Source organism: Pelophylax lessonae (assembly GCF_965119305.1).
Source record: "Pelophylax lessonae genome assembly, chromosome: 5".
Taxonomy (NCBI): domain Eukaryota; kingdom Metazoa; phylum Chordata; class Amphibia; order Anura; family Ranidae; genus Pelophylax; species Pelophylax lessonae.
Window position 1 is genome coordinate 139,709,170 of NC_138772.1, and position 23,863 is coordinate 139,733,032.

Consider the following 23,863-nt stretch of genomic DNA (forward strand, 5'->3'; position numbering starts at 1 on the left):
TACTGAAAAACCCACGGAATCGCAACACACCCTATAACTGCAACAGAGCAAAAGTCTGTTGGAATACACAGCGCACACCATAATTTGCATTCCAAAACTTTACCCCATTATAAAAATAAAATAAACTAGACGTTCGTAAACAAAGTTCAACTACAGCCTAGACTAATATCAATATTTGAGGAGGATAATTCGTAGCTTAATTTGCAGACTACCTCCTCACTGCAATCTTTCTAAAATAGTTCTGGGGCCTCAATTATCAAAAGCCACTGATTAATAGCCTCTTCTGAAGATCCCAAAACCAAAATAAAAGCATCTTAACTTCAGGGTTCAGAAATGCTTTATAAACTGCCAAAAACTGGAAACCACTAAAGAGCAGAACAAGGATGCAATTAGCTGGGATTTAACGAGCTGCAGATGAGAAAATGACAGTTTATACAGCTTTATGACCATCATTTCCTGGCTAGGTAAGCTCTGAACAGGCTGCACTTATCCTCAGGCACATTGTACCTTGCATGTCAAAAGCCACATGGAATTCACGTTACAAAGGGGCTCTGGCTCTATTATCGGATTATGGTTTTGCTGCAATTTTTTAAACTGTAAATATAGATCATCTTCAGAATCAAAGAGTGTAATGAACCCTAGAAGAAATCAGCTACATAAATGGCTAGTTTTTGGTTAATAACCACCTGAAAAGCCTGTTTGTACTGCAAACCACACGAGTGTGTAGTGTCTAACCGACATACTGTTGGTAGCGGCTGCATAATTTGAGCCGTATTTAAAATGTGGTTCTAAAGGCTGAAAGTTTTTTGCCTTAACGCATTCTCTGCATTAGGTGATTCTAGAGGAAAGAATAAAATAACATGTTTTACTTGCAATGGTTTTGCACAGAGCAGCTTCGATCCTCTTTTCTTCTTTTGGGTCCCTCACCGGGGATCCAGGAAAATACACTTAAACGGTAAAAAAAAATAAAATCTTGAGCCTTTAGAACCACTTCAGGTAAAGTTTCTGAATTCAGCTCTTGCCCCCCTCCCCCTTTATACTGTCAATCATAGCCAGTAAGGAGGGGGGGGGGCTGGGCCAAGCCCCCACAAGGACTGCATAAAGAATCATAACAAAGCAAAAAGTTTGGGGAAAAAAAAAAAACTACTTTTTTTAGTTTCCATTATAAAAATTTTGCAAATAAGTAGCTTTTGTTCATAAATTTGGGCCAAAATGTATACTGATACATACCTTTGGTAAAAAAAATAACCCAAATTAGTCTGTGTGAAAGTTAGAGGCTACAAGCTATAGTACCAATCATTGAAAATTGATCACACCTGATGTACTGACAGCATATCTAATTTCTTGAGGCCCTAAAATGTCAGGACAGTACGCATACCCTCCAAATAACCCCTTTTTAGACAGTAGACAGTCCAAGGTATTTAGTAAGAGGCATAGTGAGTTTCCTGAAGTTGTAATTTTTTCCCCACAATTCTTAGGAAAATTAAGAAATTATTTATTTAAAAAAAAAAATGGGTCATATTAGGAGTATGGCGATACCATGTGTAAGACTTTCACGGCCTGCCCATATACAGAGGCCCAACATCCAAGCACCTCCAGGAGTTCTATGACCATAAATTACACATCTAATTTCCTGACTACCGATCAAATTTTTGAAGGCCCTGGAGCACCAGGACAATGGAATTACCCACAAATTACCCCACTTAGGAAAGCAAACACACTAATGTATATTCTAGGAGGCATAATGAGTCTTTTGAACATGTCTTTTTTCCACAAATAATCTGGAAAATGTGGAAAGAAAATGAAAAAGCTCTTTTTTTTTTTTTTTTTTTTTTTACACAAAGTTGTCAATTTAAAGGATTTTTAACAATTAGCATGTAGATAGCAAAAATTACAACCCAAAATACATTCTGCTACTCATCCTGAGTATGGCGATGCCACGTGAGACGCTTTCACAGCCTGGCCACATACAGAAGCCCAACATTTAAGTAGCAGCTTCAGGGATTCTAGGAGCATAAATTACACATCCAATTACCTGACAACCCATCACCTTTGAAGGCCCTGGATCACCAGAACCATGGAAACCTTACAAAATGATCCCATGAGACAGGTACTCTGATGGGCTACAGACAGGTACTCTGATGGGCTTACAGACAAGCCCCTTTTATTTTAGGGGCAATTGGGCACAGTACTGTACACTGTAAACACCGTAACACGCAGTTTCCAGATCTCCTCACACTGGATTGGTCTGTGAGGAGAACCTGGTAAAAAGTTACCATAGTTTGTTGACATTTGTGACTAGCTGAGACTAGACACAGTCGGTCACGTGGTAAAGAGTGATCGGGGCTGGGCTGTCCGAGGGACATGCCTCATCCCCCATCACTGCGCTGTGTTCCCCCTGGGGCGTGCACGAGCAGAAAGACCAGTAGGACATCATGACGCCTGCTAGGGGGATAAGAGGTTCCGTCAGCATCATTCAGTAATATGTCAGATGGGAACTGGTTAAGGGCGCTCTCAGAGGTTTCTCCTAAAGACCCTTACCGCACTTCTGGACATTGTTGGGGCTTTAAATTAAAACGATAGAAAGGTTTATTTATTTATTTATTTTTTTTTTTTAGTGAGTGGAGAATGGTTAGAAAACCATTTTTTTGGATAAAATTAACCTTCCTGTGTTTTGTTTTTGTTAACTTTTCAAGCCCTTGGTGTGGTGCACAAACCCCAAAGTGAACCCAAAAAAAAAGTGCACCTGAGTACATACACAAAAGGGCTCAAGGGTGTGCCCAATGGTCCCCTCCTGATAAGGAAGGACCCCTTCCTGACCCCCCCCCCCTTCTATGGCACAAGACTCCTGAAGGGGGTAAAGCACACTCAGGCCCACCTAGCCAAAAGGCCCAGCATGCCCCACACCTCATGATCAGCTGAAGCCGACCAACGAATACTGCATGGACGACTCTTCAGAAGGGAGACCCCCAAGGCAGGGGAGGAAGGAACCTGATGGCCACACATCCTCCACCCTAGACTTTAAAGTAGGCACAAAGATCCACACCCTACAATCCTTAGTATAACATTGACATGAAAAAAAAAAAAGTGAAAGTTAATAAAAATAAAAAATACCAGTGTGCAAGACAATGGCTAGACCCTACAGCCTGGTAACAAAAATTGTCAGAATCTTGGCCAAAAGACCTAGCCCATGAGATGTGTACTAAAAAAAAAGCTGTGATGTTTGTTGGCAGGGTGCCCTTTCTCATCTGGCTAGAATAACCTTTTCGATTTGTACAAGTCAGAAAGGTGCTAAAAAGTCCAATATATTACAGTTGTCACAAGGTGAAAATATTCCAATAGAGAGACACCAGTTACAATGACAGCTGTTTAAGAGGGAAATTCTCACGTTGTAGACACAAATTTCCCTACTCTATTCAACACAAAAAAAAAAAAAAAACATTGGATAAAGTTGTAGAAAAAATTATGGCCAGCTTTTTTTTTTTTTGGATTGTCAGGTCAGTTGGGCTTTTGAGTTCACCTAATCCCTTACTATCATAAAATTAACACAATGTACAATGTACAAAAGAAAAACAATGCAGTAACTCAGCAACCAAACAAATCATTAACTCTGATTGTCTAAATTAATTTGCTTGGCATTACTCTTTGCACTGCTGACTGTTCTTTGTGGCATGGAGTATATTTAAGCCATAGAAAGTCGTTATTTCATTGACCTGTCTGCTCTAAACAGCAGAAAACTAAAGGTGGTTACTACGGTTACGATATATCAGTCCTTTTTTGACTGCAATAAAAAGGTTTATCTATTTTTTTTCTTTTTCTGTCGATTTTAAGATATACGTTTGAATAAGATCAGCTAGAAGTATACAAAGTTATCAATCTGTGATCATTTTAATTTACTATGTGCAGTTTTCTGAGCCCATTCATTGCTTTGATTGATCCATAATCATGGCACCATCCAGAGGGGTTCTGCTCCAGCCACAGGAATGAACAGGCCAAAAACTTATCAGGTGAACCCCGAATAAATCAAATAGGAGGACTTTAAAAAGTGGGTGGTCTCTCAGAGAAACCCATTACAACCAACTTAAATTCAACAAAGTTGGTTGTAAGGTCTCTTTAAAGACCACCCATCGTAAGTTCTTTTTGATTTCTTTGGGTTCACCAGATAGTTTATGGCATTCCTTAGCATGCGATGGGCTACCCTGGTTTTCTATCCCAATACATTATTTTAGAACGAATAGGTAAAGCAAAACGCAAGGGAAATGAAGCTGGTCGATGCTCTGACTTCTGTGCAAAGGCTTTTTTGCGCCAGGCAGCGACGCACAGCAAAGAACAGTAGATTTGAAGATCAGTATTTTCCTAGGTGGCTTACACTCAAGGGTCAACATTTAAAAAGGACAATTTTCACTAAAATTAAAGTTGTCCTTTAATGCAATACCAAAAACATGGCCTTTACATGTGAAAGTGATATTTCATGTCTTTCAGAATTTTATTCAAAATGTATCCCATCTACAATAATTTTTGCTTTTTTTGTACCGTGACATAAGGGTACATTTTACAAATCTAACTGTATGAACTGGAAAAAGTACCGCAATTACCATTGCAAACATAGAATTTTGGCCATCGCAGCCCAACTTGCTTTGAATTTAAAAAATCGTGTTTACCTTCAAAAGCAGGGAAGGTCATGGGTTCAATAAAACACATTACTTGTTGGTTTTTAGATCCCAAGTCAATTGCTATGCATTGATAACCATCAGCACCATGTAATGGTAATTGGCCTTACTAGAACAGGCAGGGGTTTTCTTGAGACAGCTGGAAGTTAATCTAATTACAGTTTCCTACAGAACAGTAATTTTCTGGAGAAAGTCACAGCTATAAAATCACTTATGGATCAGATAGCCCCAATAAATGGAAATTTTCTGTTTTTAAATGTTTGCTTTCCACACTTGTTTTAGAAGAAAAAACACTGGGAATTTGTTGAAGCTAAAATTAAAAGAACATATGTCCTGACAACCATGCAAAAGGTTTGAAAGATCAAATTTTGTCGGCAAAAATTCAGGACTTGAAAAATAACCTTATTTAGGATTTCCTGTTATAAGCCATTTTTGCAGCTGACAATTCTGGACCTTTGTACTTATTTAGCCTATTTATTGAAAAACAGCCAAAAGAAAAGTGGTCAAAGAACTCTAGCCAATGAGTGAAAGAAAAAACAATCCCTCTCCTGGCCTCAAAAAACCCTGCAGGAACCAGAGCATCTTCTCCTTGTGTTGATGCACTGCCACAAATTCACTAATGGATCTTCCATTCAAATCATGGCCTTGGGGATGGCAATTTCCTAACTGTAGTCCCAAAAAGTTTAAATAAACTGGACTTCTAGAAGAGCAATGGATGCTAATTTGGCAAGGAAAAGTTAAATATTTAAAGCAGAATTGGAGACTAACAGCTCTTAACCACTTAAGCCCGGAAGATTTTACCCCCTTCCTGACCAGGGGTTTTGTTGCGATTTTTTACTGCGTGACTTTAGGTACAGCGTCGCACGATCGAGCAATTGTCCGTTAAACGAATTTCACGTCCTTTTTTTCCCCACAAACAGAGCTTTCTTTTGGTGGTATTTGATCACCTGTGCGATTTTTTGATCATGCGCTATAAACAAAAAAAGAGCGTAATTTTTGCAAAAATAACAATATTTTTCACTTTTTTTTATATGAAATTCCCCCAAAAAATAATGTAAAAAAATCAAAATTTAACATTTTCGGCCAAATTGTTTTATGCTACCTATGTTTGAAAAAAAAAAAAAAAAATCGCAAAAAGCGTATTTTGATTGGTTTGCGCAAAAGTTATCACGTTTACTAACAAATGGAAAAATTTGTCATTTTGTGTTTTTTTTTAACGAGTAATGGCGGCGATCTGCGATTTTTTTTGCGGTACTGCGACATTGCGGCGGACAGATCGGACCCTTGACTGACATTTTAGACACTTTTGGGGGTACCAGTGACATTACTGCAGTAATCAGTGCTATATATATGCACTGCAAAAATGACACTGGCAGGGAAGGGGTTAAGTGTGTCCTAGGGGCGCGATTCTAACTGTAGTGGGACAATGCTATTGGTGTAAAAACAAAGATCAACGGTTCTACATAGTAGAACCGTCTGATCTGCATTTTTACACAGGGAGAATGACAGGCGGCTTGTTTACATAAGCCGCTCTGTCTTTCTCCCACTGTACCGGCGATCGTAGTGTGACCGGCGGACATCGGGTCCGCCGGTCACACGCCCGCACTCCTCCCTGAACGAGCCGAGGCGAGTGCGCGCTCGCCCGCTATTGGCTCTAATAGCAGTGACAGGCGAGTGACGTAGATCTACGTCACTCTGCCTGGCCGGGGCTGACTGCCGCAGTAAATATACTGTGCGCAGTCGGCAACCGGTTAACCACTTCAGCCCTGGAAGGTTTTACCCCCTTCCTGAGCAGGCCTTATTTTGAGATTCGGCACTACGTTACTTTAACGGACAATTGCACGGTCGTGCGACACTGTACGCAAACAAAATTTAGATCCTTTTTTTCCCACAAATGGAGCTTTTTGGTATTTGATCACCTCTGCGATTTTTATTTTTTGCGCTATAAAACAAAAAAAGTGTGACAAATTGTGGGAAAAAAATATTTTTGACATTCTGCTATAGGACATTCCCAAAAAAAAAAAAAATTAAAAAATCAAAATTTAACATTTTAGGCCAATTTGTTTTCTGCTACATATTTTTGGTAAAAAATTTTGATTGGTTTGCACAAAAGTTATCGCGTCTAACTACAGAAAGATTCATGTCATTATTGGGGTTCTTTTTGTTTTTTTGTTTTTTTTACTAATAATGGCGGGGATCTGCGATTTTTAGCAGGACTGCCACATTGCGGCGACCAGATCGGAACCCTGACATTTTTGACACTTTTGGGGGTACCAGTGACATTACTACAGTAATCAGTGCTAAAAATATGCACTGTTACTGTAATAATGCCATTGTCAAGGAAGGGGTTAATCCTGTGGGTGATCAAAGGGGTTAATGTATGCCTATGTGCTTACTAACTGTGTGTGTGGGGGGGGGGGGGGGGTTCTGTGATAGGCACAGACAGATCGCCGTTTTGGCTTAGCTGAAACTGCTGATCTGTCCCTGCCTGTCTCACAGAAGATCCGCCTGCTTTGTTTACATAAGCAGGCGGGTCTTCTCTCAGTTTCCCGGATGATCGCGGAAGGGCGGCAATCGCCGCCTCTTCTCCCATGGCCCGACTCCCGCTGTGTCTAACATGCACTCCAGTCACATAATACTACGTGACTGGACGCAGGGAAGCCGATCTGCCACAGTAATATTACTGTGGGCAGTCGGCAAGCGGTTAAAGCACACAAAGCTTGGTTAAATATCTGCATAATGCCAAAAAACTTCCATAATTATATTTTGAAGTCAACCATTAACAATGGGAGGACATTTGACGTAAAGTCTTGGAAAGTAATCCTTAAATAAATATATCTCAACATATATTATTTAAATCCAGTATTCATATAAATGTGAACCATAGTATGAAACCCTTAGTCCCTGATAGCAGTCCTAAAAAGAGCTTATAATCTAAAGTTTCTAACTGAATTGCCTGTATTCGATATACCCTGAAGAAATCCAAGCAAACACACGGAGTAAAAAGAAAAAATACATGCAGATTCTGCCTCTGGTGAGATGCAAAGCGTGTTAACCTCTTAGCCACCCTACCTCTATCATTTCTTCAAACTTCTGATGCCTAAATACCCAGACCAGCTTATAAACATCTTAGAAAATAAGGGATGTAGCTTTTATTTTAGAGACATGTGAGGAGCTGGTTTGAAGTACAGATAATACCGAATATTAGCACAGTGGCTAAGTGGTTAGCACTTTCGCTTTGCAGTACTAGGGTCATCAGTTCGAATCCCAACCATGACACTACCTACCTGGAGTTTGCCTGTTCTCCCTGTGCCTACGTTGGTTCCTCCCACACTCCAAAGACATGCTGGTAGGTTAATTTCCTCCTGTCTAAACTGGCTCTAGTATGTGTATGTATATATGAGAGTTAGGGACCTTAGATTGTAATCTCCTTGAGGGCAATGAACTGATGTGAATATACAATATACAGTATATGTAAAGCGCTGGGTAAATTGACGGCGCCAAACAAGTACCTGTAATAAATAAAATAAATTCTGTATTACTGGCCATCAAATGTGGTGTGTAAAAACTATAGCTTCTATTGATGACAGCTTGGGAGCCACAAATAAAAGGACTATAACCAAGTAGGTTATGGGGAGGTGGACTAGAAGGAATCAATAAGCCCTCCGACGCAGAATACAGCCTTCAGACATGTATCACTTATCACACATGAAATATTTGAAGGTTTAGTCCTCATTTTATTTTAGAATAGCAGGAAACTTCCCATTTTTAGAAAGATAGAACCACACTTCGTTTCTTTAAAGCCACCTTGCTATAACCTATTTGGTTATGCGGCTTGATATGAATTATCAGACATTCTGCAACCTTGTTAATGCTGTACTGCAAACTCTGGAAAAATATAATTCTTTTACAGAGCAAAATGTAGCAGTATTTCTAATACAAAAGGGTCGCTGGTTTGGAATCCCAACCACAACACTCTCTGCCTGGAGTTTGCATGTTCTCCCTGTCCCTGCGCAAGTTTCCTCCAGTACTTTGGTTTCCTCCCACACTCCAAAGAAATGCTGGTAGGTCAACTTGCTCCTGACTAAATTGGCCCTAGAATGTAGGAATGTGGAGTTAGGGACCTTAGATTGTAAGCTCCATGGAGGGTAAGGACTGATGTGAATGCACAATGTATATGTAAAGCGCTGCGTAAATTGACGGCGCTATACAAGTACCTGAAACCAATAAATAAATACCTGGTCAACCAAAAGGTCCCAACAGCTTCAAGTAGTCTGTTATTGCCATTAGTGGCCAGTTCATAGGTTTCAAGGTCTAAGCCTACAATAATTAAATCAGTGAACCCCTAATTTGTGCAGAAGTCTTTCCTGCTGTTGTACATGTGGAGATGTTAAACATTTCCTTTCATCTTATTTTAAAGGCCATTAAGCATGCACGACTTCAAGAACCACTGGTCATGCCTTGATTGTTACTTTGAGTAATGACATTTGAAGCTGTAGGACACTAACCCTGTAATTATCCATTAGCACAGCCAACCATGGCTTTATGGTCTTCATCACATCTGAAAGCAAATGTTTTTCAACTTCAGATCCATCATGAAAGGTCAGGTTACCCACATGGATCGACTTCCTCACTTCTGAGAGTGCCAAGAATAAGCCAAAATACTCCTGGTCTGCTGGCTCCTGCAAATCAACAGGTGAAAAATTAGAAGTCATAATGATGTCAAAGCATATACCAAGGTGTACATTTTAACACAGAAGTGAAACAGGATATAGAACTTTGTTTGCTGGTAATGTTTACATCTACGTTTACAGTTGAAGTTTCCTCCAACATGGAAGCAATGAATGGATTCTAAGGATTCCCACAGAAGGTGGCAGTGATTTCGGGGGGCATTTGGATGGCATCATCCTACTGTCATTACAGTAGCAAATATTTCACGCCTATCTAAACCCACAAGATCAGCTCTGCTGCCCTAATCGGTTTATGCATATGAAAAGGGGGAGGGGCGCACAGGCTGCTAGAGGTCCTGATCTTGGAGGAGAACAATATCAAGACTGGGTTTTTAACGTGCCCATTCGATGTCCCATCCACCATGCCTTGCTCTGCATCAGCCAGACAAAGTTTCTGCTTTATTTTAAGAAATGTGCATCAGAGTTTCATTGTATGGCTGTTTGGGACAAGTCCTTCAAGTAGCCATTGTTTCTAATTTTTTTAGGGACTCTAATGACTGGCATAGTACCACTGGATTGGCATGAGGCCAAATTGATGCCTATATTTTTGGATCTAAAGGCCCGTACATACGTAGCGATTGTCGGCCGTAAATATTCGGCCACCGACCGATCGGCCGATTGTCAGCTTGTTAGTATGATGCTTCCGACAACCGACTGCGACTTTTCGGCCGAACAGAATCGGGTGTGCATGCTATAAAAGTTTTGTTGGCCGTCACCAGAATGGCCGATTGTCCGCCAGTCAGTACAGAATTCGGCCGACTAACAGCAGATGAGCAAGACTGGGCATTCTCAGAGAAGGAAAAACACACGGAAAGTTAACCATCACATGACATCACTTCTGCAGTCGGCTGTTGGCCGACAAAATTCGTGTGCAGTCTTTAGCACTTTTCCACCGACAGGACAGCACCGGACAAAAGACGGCCGATCGTTCGGCCGACATTCGGTATGTGTGTACAAAGCTTAAAGCCCCGTACACACGTACTGAATGTCGGCCGAACGAGTCGCAGTCGGTTGTCGGAAGCATCATACTAACAAGCCGACAATCGGCCGATCGTTCGGCAGCCGAATATTTACGGCCGACAATCGCTACGTGTGTACGGGCCTTAGGTCTTTACCTATAATCTTTAACTATAGACCTGTTAGTTCAATGTCTATAGTTGGGAAAATTCTGGAGAGTTTAAAAGACCACATGAATGAGTTCTTGCTGAAAAAATATTTTAAAGCAACAGATAGCATGGGATTCATGAAAAAGACAAGGACAGAAGACAAATCCGATTTATTTTTATGAGGAGAGAAGTAAAACCTTAGACAGACAAAAGGAGTGGCTGTGGACGTGGTATACTTGGATTTTGCAAAAAGCATTTGACACAGTTCCGCACACACGGCTAATGTTTAAAGCGGAGTTCCGGGCACAAAAACGATATTTTTTTTTTGTGCCCGTCCGCTAGTTCAGCCTAACCTGAAAAGGAATTGGATAGTTAGATTTTTTTTTTTTTTTAAAACTCACCTTGTAATTGACGATCGTAAATACTCACCTATGACAGCTTCCTCCTCCAGCGCCGAGGCTCTCCCCGTCACTTCCTGCCTCGCAATGATTCCTGGGAGCTAAACGTCATAGCTCCCAGGAATCAATGCGCCGCACCGGCCCCGCTCGTCATTTCCGGGCGACGCCGCATTCCCCTGCTAAACAGCTTCTGGGCATGCCCAGAAGCTGTTTAGGAATGCGGCGCCGCACCGGAAGTGACGAGAGGGGCCGGTGCGGCGCATTCTGGGACACGAAGACGCGGAAGAAGACAGAGAAGAGGACCGCGCCGGCTTCAGCTGCCCACAACCGAGATGGAAACGCTGTGGAAGAAAACTTCTAAGTAAGTATTTCTTCTAAAAGGTAAGTGCGAACCGGGACAGATCAGAGGCTAGCCATTGTGGAATGCGCTAGCCCTGACTGTCCCGGGGGTATGTTCAAAAAAAAAAAACGTTTCTCTGCCCGGAACTCCGCTTTAAGGTTAAAAGTAGAACTATAAGGAAAAAACTTTTCTTTTTATTTTGGAGTAAGGGAGGGTTATTACCCCTTTCAAAAAACGTTTTTTTGCTGTGTCCCATTATATAGATTTAACTTTACTTCCTGTCCCACTGCCAAACAGGAAGCTAGAGGAAATCCCTGCAAATTAGGGAAATACCTTGGGGACCCCACAGGTCACCAGAACTAGTGTGCCCATTGGAAGATTTACCCTCTATTACTTTTCTGTGAGCAACCCAATATTAGGGATTTTCTTTTACTTTTGCTTTCAATGATAATGGACAAAGAGGGTGAATCTTCTCCTTAACAAGGGCAGACAGCAAAAAAAACTGACAGATGTTCTAATCCAAACCTGAAAAAAAAAAAAAAAAAAGTTTTGCCTTTAGTTATACTTTAAGTCTACAGGCCTAGAAAAAAAAAATTGATGTTTTGTAAGAACTTACCGTAAAATCCTTTCTTCTCTGAAGTTCGACAGACGCAGCTCTGCTTAATCAGACTATAGGGATGTCCCAAAGCAGTAAAAACATGAGGGGTGGGAACAAGACAGGAACAAAAACACCTGAATGCCCCAATGGCCAAACATTGCCAACCAGGTAAAACAGAGCTCAACCAGATACAGGAGCTCCCCCGGAACAAACCCTTTAAAGAGAAACCAAAAAAAGGGGGTTCTCTCAAACTGCAGCCTGCAAAACCTTGCCAGAATTTTGTAAAGGTATGCACAGATGACCAAGTTGCCGCCTTGTAAACTTGTAGCACCAACGCCTGATGGCAAAAAGCCCAGGGGGCATTCAGCGCTCTAGTAGAATGTGCTTTCACTGGAAAAGGAGTAATCTGACCCTTCAGTGAATAGGCCTGTACCACCGTCTGTCTGATCCGTCTGGAAATGGTTGCAGCAGACGCAGCAAGTCCCTTACGAGGTCATCCATAAGGACAAAAAGAGCGTCCGATTTTTTTGAAGGAAGCAGTGGTCTCTAAGTAAACCCTCATAGCCTGGACCACATCCAAAGAATGTAAAGAATACTACTTAGGATGCTGAGGTTTAGGGCAAGGGGAAGGCAGTACAACGTCTTCATTTGAATTAAAATCAGAAAATCTGAAACGAAAATCAGAAAAATCAGGAATGACTTAGGTCGAAGTACCACCTTATCTCTGAACCACCAGATAAGGTGAGCGGCAAGACGCCGCCAATTCAGATACTCTGAAGGCAGAAGTGATCGCCACCAAGAAGGCAAACTTCTGGACAAAGCAAACAGCGAAATCTAGTGAATTTTCTCAAAAGGATGCTTTTGAAGAACAGACAGCACTAAATTGAGATCCCATGGCTGTAACAGGGATCGCCGCGGAGGCGCCAAATGGCGCACACCTTAAAAAATTGTCCGGATAAGGGCGTGCGTGGCTAATGGGCATTGAAAATAGATAGCCAAAGCCGAAACTTGGCCTTTGATTGTACCCAAGACCAACCCTTTCTGTAGAAAAGCCAAAACCGTGGCGATAGAAAATAAGCGAGGGTGCACTTTCAGCGATTCGCACCATGAAATGTACGATTTCCATGTGTAATGATAGATCTTTTGAGAAGTCGACTTCCTAGCCTTCAAGAGAGTGGGGATTACAGACTCGAGAGACCACCATCTCTTTGCACCTGGACTTTCAACGGCCATGCCGTTAAAGCCAGCGACTGTAAAGCAGGACGGAAGATCGTACCTTGAAACAGATCTTCCCTGAGAGGATGCCTCCAAGGGGTACCGGTGGCCCATCTTATGAGGTCTGCGTACCAAGACAGACGAGGCCATTCTGGAGCCACCAGAATGACCGGAATGTTTTCCACCTCTATTCTGCGCAGAAGATGCAGCAGAAGTTTCAATGGGGGGAAATGCATAAATCAGCCAAAACTGACCCCAAGGAGCCACCAGGGCGCCTGTAGCGTCGGCCAGAGGATCTTGAGACCTGGCTACGTATCTTTGCACAGTCTTGTTGAATCGGGAGGCAAACAGATCAACTTCGGGGGTCCCCCACCGAACACACAGTAGGTGAAACAGCTCTGTGTGTAGGGACCACTCCCCTTGATCCAACACCTGACAACTCAGGTAATCCGCCTGCCAGTTTTCCACACCTGGGATGTGTACAGCAGAAAGGGCTGGAACAAGTCAGAATCTCGGCCACCTCCTTGGCCGCCAAGACACTCCTGGTGCCCCCCCGCCCCTGGTGATTGAGGTAAGCCACAGCCATGGCGTTGTCGGATTGAACCCGAACAATAGCGTAGGCGAGTCATCTAATGACTCAGACAAAGCTTGTCCGAGAGGAGGAAAACCCTCGCCAAGGCTAAATCCAGAGTCAGGCCTAGGTACTCCAGTCTCAGGACCGGAGTCCATGTGGGTTTTTGAAATTGATAATGCTGCTCCACTACCGCAAAGCGAAGAAACCTCTGGTGTCCAGCGAAGATAGGGATGTCCACTACCATAAGGATGGACTCCACCCGAAACATCTGTACCCGCACAAAGCAGTTCAGGGCTTTGAGATCTAGGATAGGGCACACCTTGCCTTCTTTTCTGGGCACGGTGAACAGGTTTGAATAGAACCCCTAAAAGCATTCCGGCACAATCACCCCTTGCGACAGCAAGTCATGTACCGCCCCTTTCAAGTCCCTTAACCTGGCTGGGGACAATAGAAGATTGGACTGGAAGACCCTGTCTTGTGGACGAGACCGGAATTCATTTTGTATCCGAAAACGGATCAATTTGTGAACCAATTTGTCCTGAATCAAGGAAGTCCAGGGTTCTCAGAAGAATCAAAATGTCCCCCCAACCCAGACTTGGGTGAGGGCACAGAAAAAAAAAAAAAAAAACACGTTACCAGTCCATGCGCAGATCCTGAGCTTCAGTTTCCAGGCTGGGGAAAGGTTGAGGGCGCCCCTTCATGCAGACGAGGGCTTATCTGCGGGTCCGGATTTGCCACCCTTGGACTTACCGGGCCATGGATTCTTGGAACCCCCCCCAAAGAATTAAACGGTTTACCTTTTTCCTGTGACCCCGAAGCACGAAAAATACATTTATGAGCAGTAAAGGAAGGTCCCCGCCTAGAGCGTGGCGCCTTGCCTTTAGAGGATTGTGTCAGATTAGTGCTCGTACCCCACGCGATACCTTTGATCAACTCGTCCAGAGGCTCCAAATCGCTTCTCCCCCGTAAAAGAATAAGTTATTACCTGATAACTCCCTTTCCAGGAATCCTCCAGGACAGTCACATGAGATGGCTCCTCCTCCTACAGGAAACACAAGCACAATTAAGTTTAAAAGGACGCCCCACAGTTGTTTAAAGATGAACTGGCCTGCTTAAGCGACTAGCTCAAATTATAATTCTAAGTATACGATTTATTGATATGGTGGGGGTCCACCGTCCTGGAGGATTCCTGGAAAGGGAGTTATCAGGTAATAAATCTTATTCTTTCCCAAGTCATCCTCCAGGACGGTCACATGAGACCCCAATGATGCATACCTAGGGTGGGACCACTGCCTGGAGCACTTTGCGACCGAAGGATAGATCCTGGGCGGACACCAGGTCGACCCTGTAATGTCTGACAAACGTCAGATCACTTGACCAGGTAGCTGCTTTGCAGATTTGCTTTGCTGAGGCCCCAGCCTTTTCTGCCCAAGATGTAGATATTGCCCGGGTAGAGTGTGCTTTGATGCCGGCTGGTAAACTCTGGTCCTGTGCTGTATAAGCTGCACCGATGGCCATTCTGATCCACCTGGCTATGGATGATTTTGAGGCTGCTTGCCCTTTCTGAGTGCCTCCGAAAAGGATGAATAAGTTGGCGGATTTTCTGATTTCTCTGGTGACTTTTGTAGTGTAGGATACACCTTTTGACATCCAGAGTAGCGAATACTTCCTCCCCTGGGGAGGTTGGATTTTGGCAAAAAGATGGGAGGACCACTTCCTGAGTTCTATGAAAATCTGATGAGACTTTCGGGAGTATGAGAGGGTCTGTTTTGAGGATTAATTTATCCGGAAAAATCCTTAAGAAAGGTTCCTTGATGGAAAGAGCCTGTAAATCGCTCACCCTCCTGGCAGATGTGATTGCCACTAAAAATGCCGCTTTTAGAGTAATGTTCTTTAGGTTGCATTCTTCTAGAGGCTCAAACGGAGCCTTGGTGAGGGCCTGTAGAACTAATGTTAGATCCCATGGGGCCAGACTAAGATCTTTGCTTGGCCTGGATCTTTTGATGGATTTAAAGAATCTCTTCACTAAAGGATCTTCTCCTATGGGTTTTTCCAGAAAAATCGATAGAGCTGCCGCCTGCACTTTGAGAGTGCTTACGGCTAGACCTTTGTCTGCTCCATCTAGAAAAAAATCAAGCACAGTACTAATGTCCTTTAGATTCCTGTTGCTTTGCTCCATTTTTAGTTTATATGTTTTCCAGATTTTATTGTAAATTTTCCTGGTCACTGGTTTCCTGCTTTGCAGTAGTACCTCAGTGACCCTTTTGGATAGCCCTTTATTCAATAGTATGCACCGTTCAGGATCCATGCTGCTAATTGTAATGTCCGACTGGAAGGGTGATGTGCGCCTTTTTGAGCCAGGAGATCCTCCTGGGCTGGTAGCATCCATGGTTCCTCTTCTGCCATCTTCTGGAGTGGAGTGAACCATGCTCGTTTCGGCCAAAATGGTGCCACTAAAATTACCCTTGTCCCTTCCAGGTGGATTTTTCTGACTATTCTTGGAATCAGCTGGATCGGGGGAAATGCATACGCCAGACCGAATCTCCAAGGGAAAGCTAGGGCGTCTATTCCCAGTGCATTCCTTTCTTTGTGTAAGGAGTAGAACTTCTTCACTTTTCTGTTCTCTGTGGCGAAAAAGGTCCACCTCTGGTGTTCACCATTTCTGGACCAGTTGGTTGAAAACCAGATGGTTTAGTTCCCACTCCGCTGGGTCCAGGTGCCTGCGGCTTAGGAGATCTGCCAGTACATTTGCCGACCCCTTTATGTGCACTGCCGAAAGGGATAAAAGATTTGCTTCCGCCTCTGAGAGAATGTCCTGTGCTATTCTCATCAGATGCTTTGAGCGTGTGCCACCTTGGTGGTTTATGTAAGAGACTGTCGTAATATTGTCCGACTGGATTTGAACATGTTTCCCTTTTATTTCTTGTTGGAAACCCGTCAGTGCTTCTCTTACCGCCGCTAGCTCCCTCATGTTTGAGGATACTTCCTCCCCAGACTGGCACCACGTTCCCTGTCTCACTTGATGACCTATGTGGGCTCCCCAACCAACAAGACTTGCATCAGTCGTTATTCTGACCTGAACCGTTGGCATCCAGAGTCTCCCTTGAGAGAGGGAGTCTTCCTTTAGCCACCATGTTAGCGATCTTTTTACGGTTGGAGGAATTGATATTAGGCCGTCCAACTCCGAGGTCTTTCCGTTCCAGTGGCTCAGGAGGTATCCCTGCAGTGGTCTCATGTGTAACTGGGCCCACTGTACTGCTGGGATGGCCGCTGACATGAGGCCCAGAACCACCATGGTGTCCCTTCTTGAAATTTGGTGCGTTTCTATCAGGCGTCTTGTAGCCTCTCTGAGCTTCGTAATCTTGTCTTCCGGTAGTAAGATTTTCTGCGAGACTAAGATTTTCTGCGAGACTTTATCAGATAACCCAGGAACCGCATCTCCTGTGAAGGTGTTGTGGGATTTTTGGGTGTTGATCACCCATCCCAGAGAGGTGAGGAAATCCTCCGTTATTTGTAGGTTTTCCAGCACTTCTGACTCCGATTTGCCGTATATCAGGAAATCGTCTAAGTAGGGGATTATTTGGACCCCTCTTACCCTGAGATCCTAGACTACCTCCGCCATAATTTTGGTAAATATCCTGGGTGCTGATGAGATTCCGAATGGGAGTGCCTGGAATTGGAATAGGCGCGTTTGTGACTCCCATTTGGTTGCAAACCTCAGGAACTTCTGATGCCCTGGATGGATTGGCACATGTAAGTAGGCGTCTTGAAGATCCAGAGTCAATAGGAATGCGCCTTCTGGGAGTAGAGTTCTCACTGAGAAGATGGATTCCATCTTGAACCTCCGGTACCTTACTTTGCGGTTGAGGTCCTTGAGATTTAGAATCAGGCGGTGTTTGCCTGATGGTTTTAGCCTTAAGAAGATTCTGGAAAAGAAACCTTCCCTTTGATGTGATAGGGGTATTTCCTTTATTACCTCCTCTTGTAATAGGTTCGAGATGGATTCCTCCCAGGCTTCCCTCGCTGGTGATGTTCTCGGTAGAGATGTTACTCGGAATTTGTGAGGGGGGGTTGTCACGAATTCTATTTTGTAGCCTTGTTTGACGATCTGTACTATGAACTGATTCGTACAGAACCTTTCCCATTGGGGGAAGAAGAATCTTAGTTTTCCCCCTACCGGCCGTCTGGCGTCACTGGGGCTTGTTGACATTGCTACTGTTGGTCGGAAAGGAGTTGTTTGACCTGCCCTTGTTTTTGTTGTATACCCACTTCCTCTGGGTATTAGGCTTTCCCCCCTTGGTTTGTGTGTCGCCTCTTGGGCGGCGAAAAAATCTCTTCAGTTTCTCCCTTTTCTTAGAGGGAAAACCTTTGGACTTGTCCGCCGATCTTTCCAGAACTTTGTCTAGTTCCTGGCCAAAAAGTAGCTTCCCATCAAAGGGGATACTGCACAGCTTATTCCTGGAGGCATAGTCTCCCTCCCATGTTTTGAGCCAGAGGGCTCTTCGGGCTGAATTTACTAGCCCGGAGGTTCGGGCTGCAATTCGTACGCCCTCCGCCGCCGCGTCAGCCATGTAGGCCACCCCTTTCTCTATCAAGAGGAGGGAGTCTTGTGCCTCCTCGCTGCCCCGGACTTTTTCCAGCTGTTCCCTAAGCTGTTCCAGCCAAAAAGATATGTTTCTAGCGACACATGTGTTAGCCATGTTTGGCTGAAAAGATGCCGCCCCTGCCTCGTAAGCCCTCCGAAGTGTCACGTCGATCTTCTTATCCATGGGATCTTTTAGGTGTCCCATGTCTTCGAACGATAGGTCCGATTTTTTCGATACCCTGGCTAGAGGCGCGTCAATTTTCGGGCATTTGGACCATATGCCTACTGATTCCTCGAACGGGAATCTCTTCTTCATCGCTTTTGGGAAGAAGAGTTTGTTTTCAGGGCATTCCTATTCTTTTATAATCCCTTTCAGGGATTGGTGGACTGGGAAGGTGAGTGTTTTCGGGACCTGTAGGCTCCTATAGAGTCGGTCTCTCACCGTTCTTGGCTCTTCCTCTTCTTGTAAGCCTTCGGTTACGTATATTGCCTTCAGGAGTTCTTCCGTTTCTTCCGTTGGAAATAAGTGTCTAGTCACCTTTTCCTGGACTTCGCTATCTTGCTCTTCTGAGTCTGAGCTGTCCTCCGGCAGGAGTTCTCCTTCCTCGTCCTGGGAATCTGATTCCGAGGATTCCTCCATCAGTCTGGCGACTTTTTGGATCTTTGCTGTTTTTAAGCGGTATCCAGACGTGGAGGGTTGGTCCGCTTTTTTCATCCCTTCTATGGAGGATTGTAGCGATTTCAGGGTGGACGTGACCTCTTTTTTGAAATCCTATTGGTTTGGATTCTTCAGTAATTACTTTCCTGATGCACTTTTGGCATAATAGCTTGTCTGAGTCCGTTGGCATTTTTGTCCCGCAAGTACGGCAGTGCTTTTGCTTTGGTTTAGCAGCAGTGTCCGTAGCTTCTATGTGTTTGGGCTGTAACGGCAAGAAAGAGACAGATACATAGCTAGTTATCCGTCGTCTAGGGGTGCATGTACCTCCAACCCCCGGCTAGCCCCCCCTTTTTTCCCTCTCCCCCCGGGATCAGTAATAAGGAAAAAAAAATTTCCCCTTTTTTTTTTGGGCTGGGGCCACACGCCACAGCCTCTGGCAATAGGGACTGGTCCTCCGCCATTAGGACCGCCTGGAGGGAAGGAATCCTGCAGCAGGTGAGCGTAGCCAAGCCGATCCGTCTGTGAGCTGGCGCCATTTATGTTTAAATTTCCCGCCAGAGCCCTCTGACGTGATTCCGGCGCTTTTGCCCACATTCAATATGGCCGCCGCCCCACTTCCGGTAGCGGCGCCATATTAGCTGCGTCACTTCCGCCGCGCCAGCGGCGACGCTGGCTGACAACACACGCTGGAAACTCCACCGGGAGCCCAGCGTGGGGATGACCCTTCTGAGGGGAGATGGCGAGCAGCTCAGCACGGCCTCCGGCTGGCCGCCATGGTCCCCTCTAGGTCGGCTGTCCTCATTCCCACACGGAGCAAGGTAAGCTGTCTTTGGGCAGTATGCTGGACACTACCGCTTCGGTCTCCAGCCCATTTGCCCAAAGAACCAGGGGAAGAGGGTGTCTTCCGGTCATTCTGTCCCCTCCTCTCCCTTAGGATGTCCTCCTCTCTTGCCCCCATTGCAGGTACCGGCCCCCCTGATACTCTTTATCGGCCTGGGCCGGTAAAGAGAGGAGGTATCCCGGGACGCCTGCCCAGGATAGGGAAATAAAATAACAAACGGGGGATGTTTGGAATCATGCATGTGTAAGCAGGACAGGAAACACAAGAACTGTGGGGCAGCCTGTGGGGCGGCCTTTTAAACTTAATTGTGCTTGTGTTTCCTGTAGGAGGAGGAGCCATCTCTCATGTGACCGTCCTGGAGGATGACTTGGGAAAAAGGGAGATCAGCAACAAGTTTTTTTTTTTTAGAAGCTAGTCAGCTGACCAGCATTTCAGCCATATCAGGCATCTAATAGCAACCCCCACTGCTGACATCCTGGCCACCAATAAGGCCAGGTCCAGGGACGTATCACACATGAAAACCAGGGCTTGGACCAACTGTTCTAACAGTTCCAGAACCGCAGGGGGAAGCTGTTACTCTTCAGCAACTTCACACATTCAGTAGCAGTCTGTGCTAAGAGAACGTTCACAAAGTTAGCTTTTAACATGTGACCCATTACCACATGTACATGGTGGGATAAGGATTCCACCGATCTATCCACGGGATCCGAAAAGGTAGGCGACTCTTCCAACGGCACCAGGGTAGCTTTATTCAACCTGGCCACCAGGGAATTCACCTTAAGTGGTACAGCCCATCTGGTATCCACCGCCTCCACAAAGGGATAACAGCGAGCAAAACGCTTAGGCACCACCAGCATGTGCTTAATACGTCACCATTGTTCATCCACAATAGAGTGAAACAAGTCAGGGCAAGGGAATACTTAACCGATTTGCGATATTTGCGGGAGCCAAAAGATACCTGCGCACCTGACGCTGTGGGTTCATCAGCCATTTTAAGAGTTTTTCGCACAGAAACTATCACATTTTCCACCAAGGCGCGTTCTCGCGTGACAGCGGGGGGGGGGGGGGACAAATCCCGCAGCCCTGCATTCTCCTGTACTATGCCCGCAGCTCTGCAGGGCACTGTGGCACTATAGACAGTAGAAAGCCTGGTGTGCTCATCTGCCCAGTGTCTACTGCTCTGTCCTGCTCCTGCTGTCACTCCGCACACTCGCACTCCTCTGACTGCTTTCATAGTCCTATAGAATGTGGGGGCCTCTTGGAGGGAGTGATTTTTTTTTTTGGGGGGGCAGCATTTCATTCTCAGACCCAGGCAGCACAATGTCTTGGGCCAGCCCTGGGTATGGACAGCAGAGAGAGATCTCATTTTTCCCCTGTACAAATTAGCAAGACCTCATCTGGAATAATCAGTTCATTTTTGGGTACCAGTTCATAAAAAGGATATCGGGGAACTGAAGAAAGTGCAAAGAAGGGCAACCAAACAGATAGGAGGCAAGGAGAAGCTCAGCTATGGGGAAAGATTAGAGGAACTGAATTTATTCTCTTGAGAAGAGGAGATTAAGGGGGATATGATCAACATGAATAAATGCATAAGGTGTCCATATAGTGAATCACTAGAATAGATGTTGAGTTATTCACTTTAAAAAAGGTCATCACTGACAAGGGGCACTCTTTAAATCTAGAGGAAGAGATTTAATCTCCAAATACGGAAAGGTTTCTTCACAGTAAAAACTATGACAATGTGGAATAGACTCTCAAGAGCTCATTAGATTGCTTTAACCACTTAAGCCCCGGAAGATTTTACCCCCATTCCGACCAGGGTTTTTTTTGCGATTTTTATACTGCGAGATTTTAACGGACAATTGTGCGGTCGTGCAACGCTGTACCTAAACGAATTTGACGTCCTTTTATTCCCACAAACAGAGCTTTCTTTTGGTGGTATTTGATCACCTGTGCGATTTTTACTTTTTGCGCTATAAACAAAAAAAGAGCGTAAATTTTGCAAAAATAATATTTTTCATATTTTTTTATATGAAATTCCCCCCCAAAAAAAAAAAAATGTAAAAATCAATTTTTTTTTAACATTTTTGGCCAATTTGTTTGCTGCTACATATGTTTGGTAAAAAAAAAAAAAAAAAAAAAAAAAAAAAAAAATTGCAAAAAGCGTATTTTGATTGGTTTGCGCAAAAGTTATTGCGTTTACTAACTAAGGGAAAGATTTGTCATTTTTGGTGTTTTTTTTTTTTAACGCGTAATGGCTGCGATCTGCGATTTTTTTTGCGGTACTGCGACATTGCGGCAGACAGATCAGACCCTTGACTGACATTGACACTTTTGGGGTTACCAGTGACATTACTGCAGTAATCAGTGCTATACATATGCACTGTTACTGCAAAATGACACTGGCAGAGAAGGAGTTAACTTTATTGGGGAGGGAGGGGTTAAGTGTGTCCCTAGGGGCTTGCTTTCTACTGTGATTGGCTGTGGCTACTAGTGTAGGAACAGTGATCAACGGTCCTACATAGTAGAACCGTCTGAACGCTGTTTCTACACAAGGGAGAATGACAGGCGGCTTGTTTACATCAGCCGCCTGACTTTCTCCTTCTCCTTCTGTACCGACGATCGACGCACTAACTTCCCTGTGAACGAGCCGCGGCGGGCGCGCGCTCGCCCGCTATTGGCTCACAAGGAAGGGACAGGCAAGTGACGCACCGGTACGTTACACTGTCTGGCCGGGGCTGACCGCCGCAGTATATAGTCGTGCGGCGGTCGGCAACCGGTTAAAAGGGTCTGGACTCTTGCCTTAATGAGCATAATAATACTATTATTATTATTATTATTATAACTGGATACTAGCATTTATAGGTAAAGTTGATCCAGGGAATATTGATTTTTTATATTGTTTACATAATTTACACGGCGCCTTACAAATTTTATTCACACAATGTTACAGGATGCTGCAAATGAAAATGCTTTTTTACACCATCTGAAGAGCACAAAATGTATTGGCAGCCCTTTTTCCTGTGTGAAACTATACTTCTAGGCAGATTTGGATTCTTGGGGGGGGGGGGGGGGACAATTTAGGGTTAGAAGAACTGTACACTCCAATAGTAATTGTTTACACCAGCACACAAAGGCACATAAAGCCACATACACAACATTAATGCAATTCCCCCAGCAAAGTCTTTAAGAAGTAGAGAAAATAAAGACCCTTTTTAATTACAGAGCCCATTAAAACATGCCAGGGTCATTAGGTTTATAGCCTTAAAACATAAAGATTAAAGCAATCCACTTGCTCACAGCTCAGCCAGAATCTTGAAAGCGGTGTCCATTTCATCCATTGAAATATGACAATGTTTGCAACAGAAGGAAGTAGATTTAATCACATGACAAAGGGCTATACATGGTCTTTAATACTTTGGTAAAACTTTTAAGGCATGCAACATTGTGTTATTCGATAAAAAGTGTTTAATCACTTTCACTTTTAAAGTGGAACTGTAGCCAAACTTTGGTTAGCTGAAGTGAGGAAGGTTTAGGGAAAAAAAAAAAAAAAAAAAAAAACAATCAGAAAAATATTGCGGTTTCCCTATTGGGCAGATTTCTGATCAGTTCCTGTTCCAGAGACAAAAACAGGAAAAGAGAAGAAATCCCACTTCTGAGTGTTGTTGCAACAGGTTTCCCACTTCAGAAATATGAATATGTTCTGTTTCAATGACAACTGTAAAATTCCTCTTTAATTGATATGGGTTTTAACAGATTTCTACTCAAAGGTAGCAAAAAAGCAACAAAGTTTCACTTTTATATGATTAATTCAGCTGAATTCTGATTGGCTGCTGTTACTGCAGTAGTCTTAAGCTAAATAAAACTTGGGCAAAATGTCCAAGAACCAATCTACTTTAAAGGCCTATAGACCAAAGAATTTCCAAAAAGATTACAGCAGATAAATCTAGAAATGTCTTAAGATACATATAGGATACAGAGTTTTGAAGACTAAAGTAATTAAAAAAAAAAAAAAAAAGTCATACTTGCAGATATATGATCCTCACACCAGTTGTTGCTCTTAAACAAAGCTTAGGTTTTTATTCAAAAACAAGTGTACAAAACACAGATAAGATCAGCTGACGCGTTTTAGCATATGAGGCCGATCG

The 23,863-nt window shown here is 43.8% G+C and overlaps 1 protein-coding gene across 1 annotated transcript in view; it reads right to left on the bottom strand.

Annotated features, from left to right (window-relative positions):
* Window positions 1-23,863, bottom strand: part of CPVL (carboxypeptidase vitellogenic like) — a 196,200-nt gene that overhangs the window by 126,423 nt on the left and 45,914 nt on the right. Inside the window, exon 10 of the mRNA XM_082259784.1 lies at window positions 9,179-9,352. Coding sequence (XP_082115910.1) covers window positions 9,179-9,352 — 174 coding nt within the window. The remainder of the gene's footprint in view (window positions 1-9,178; window positions 9,353-23,863) is intronic.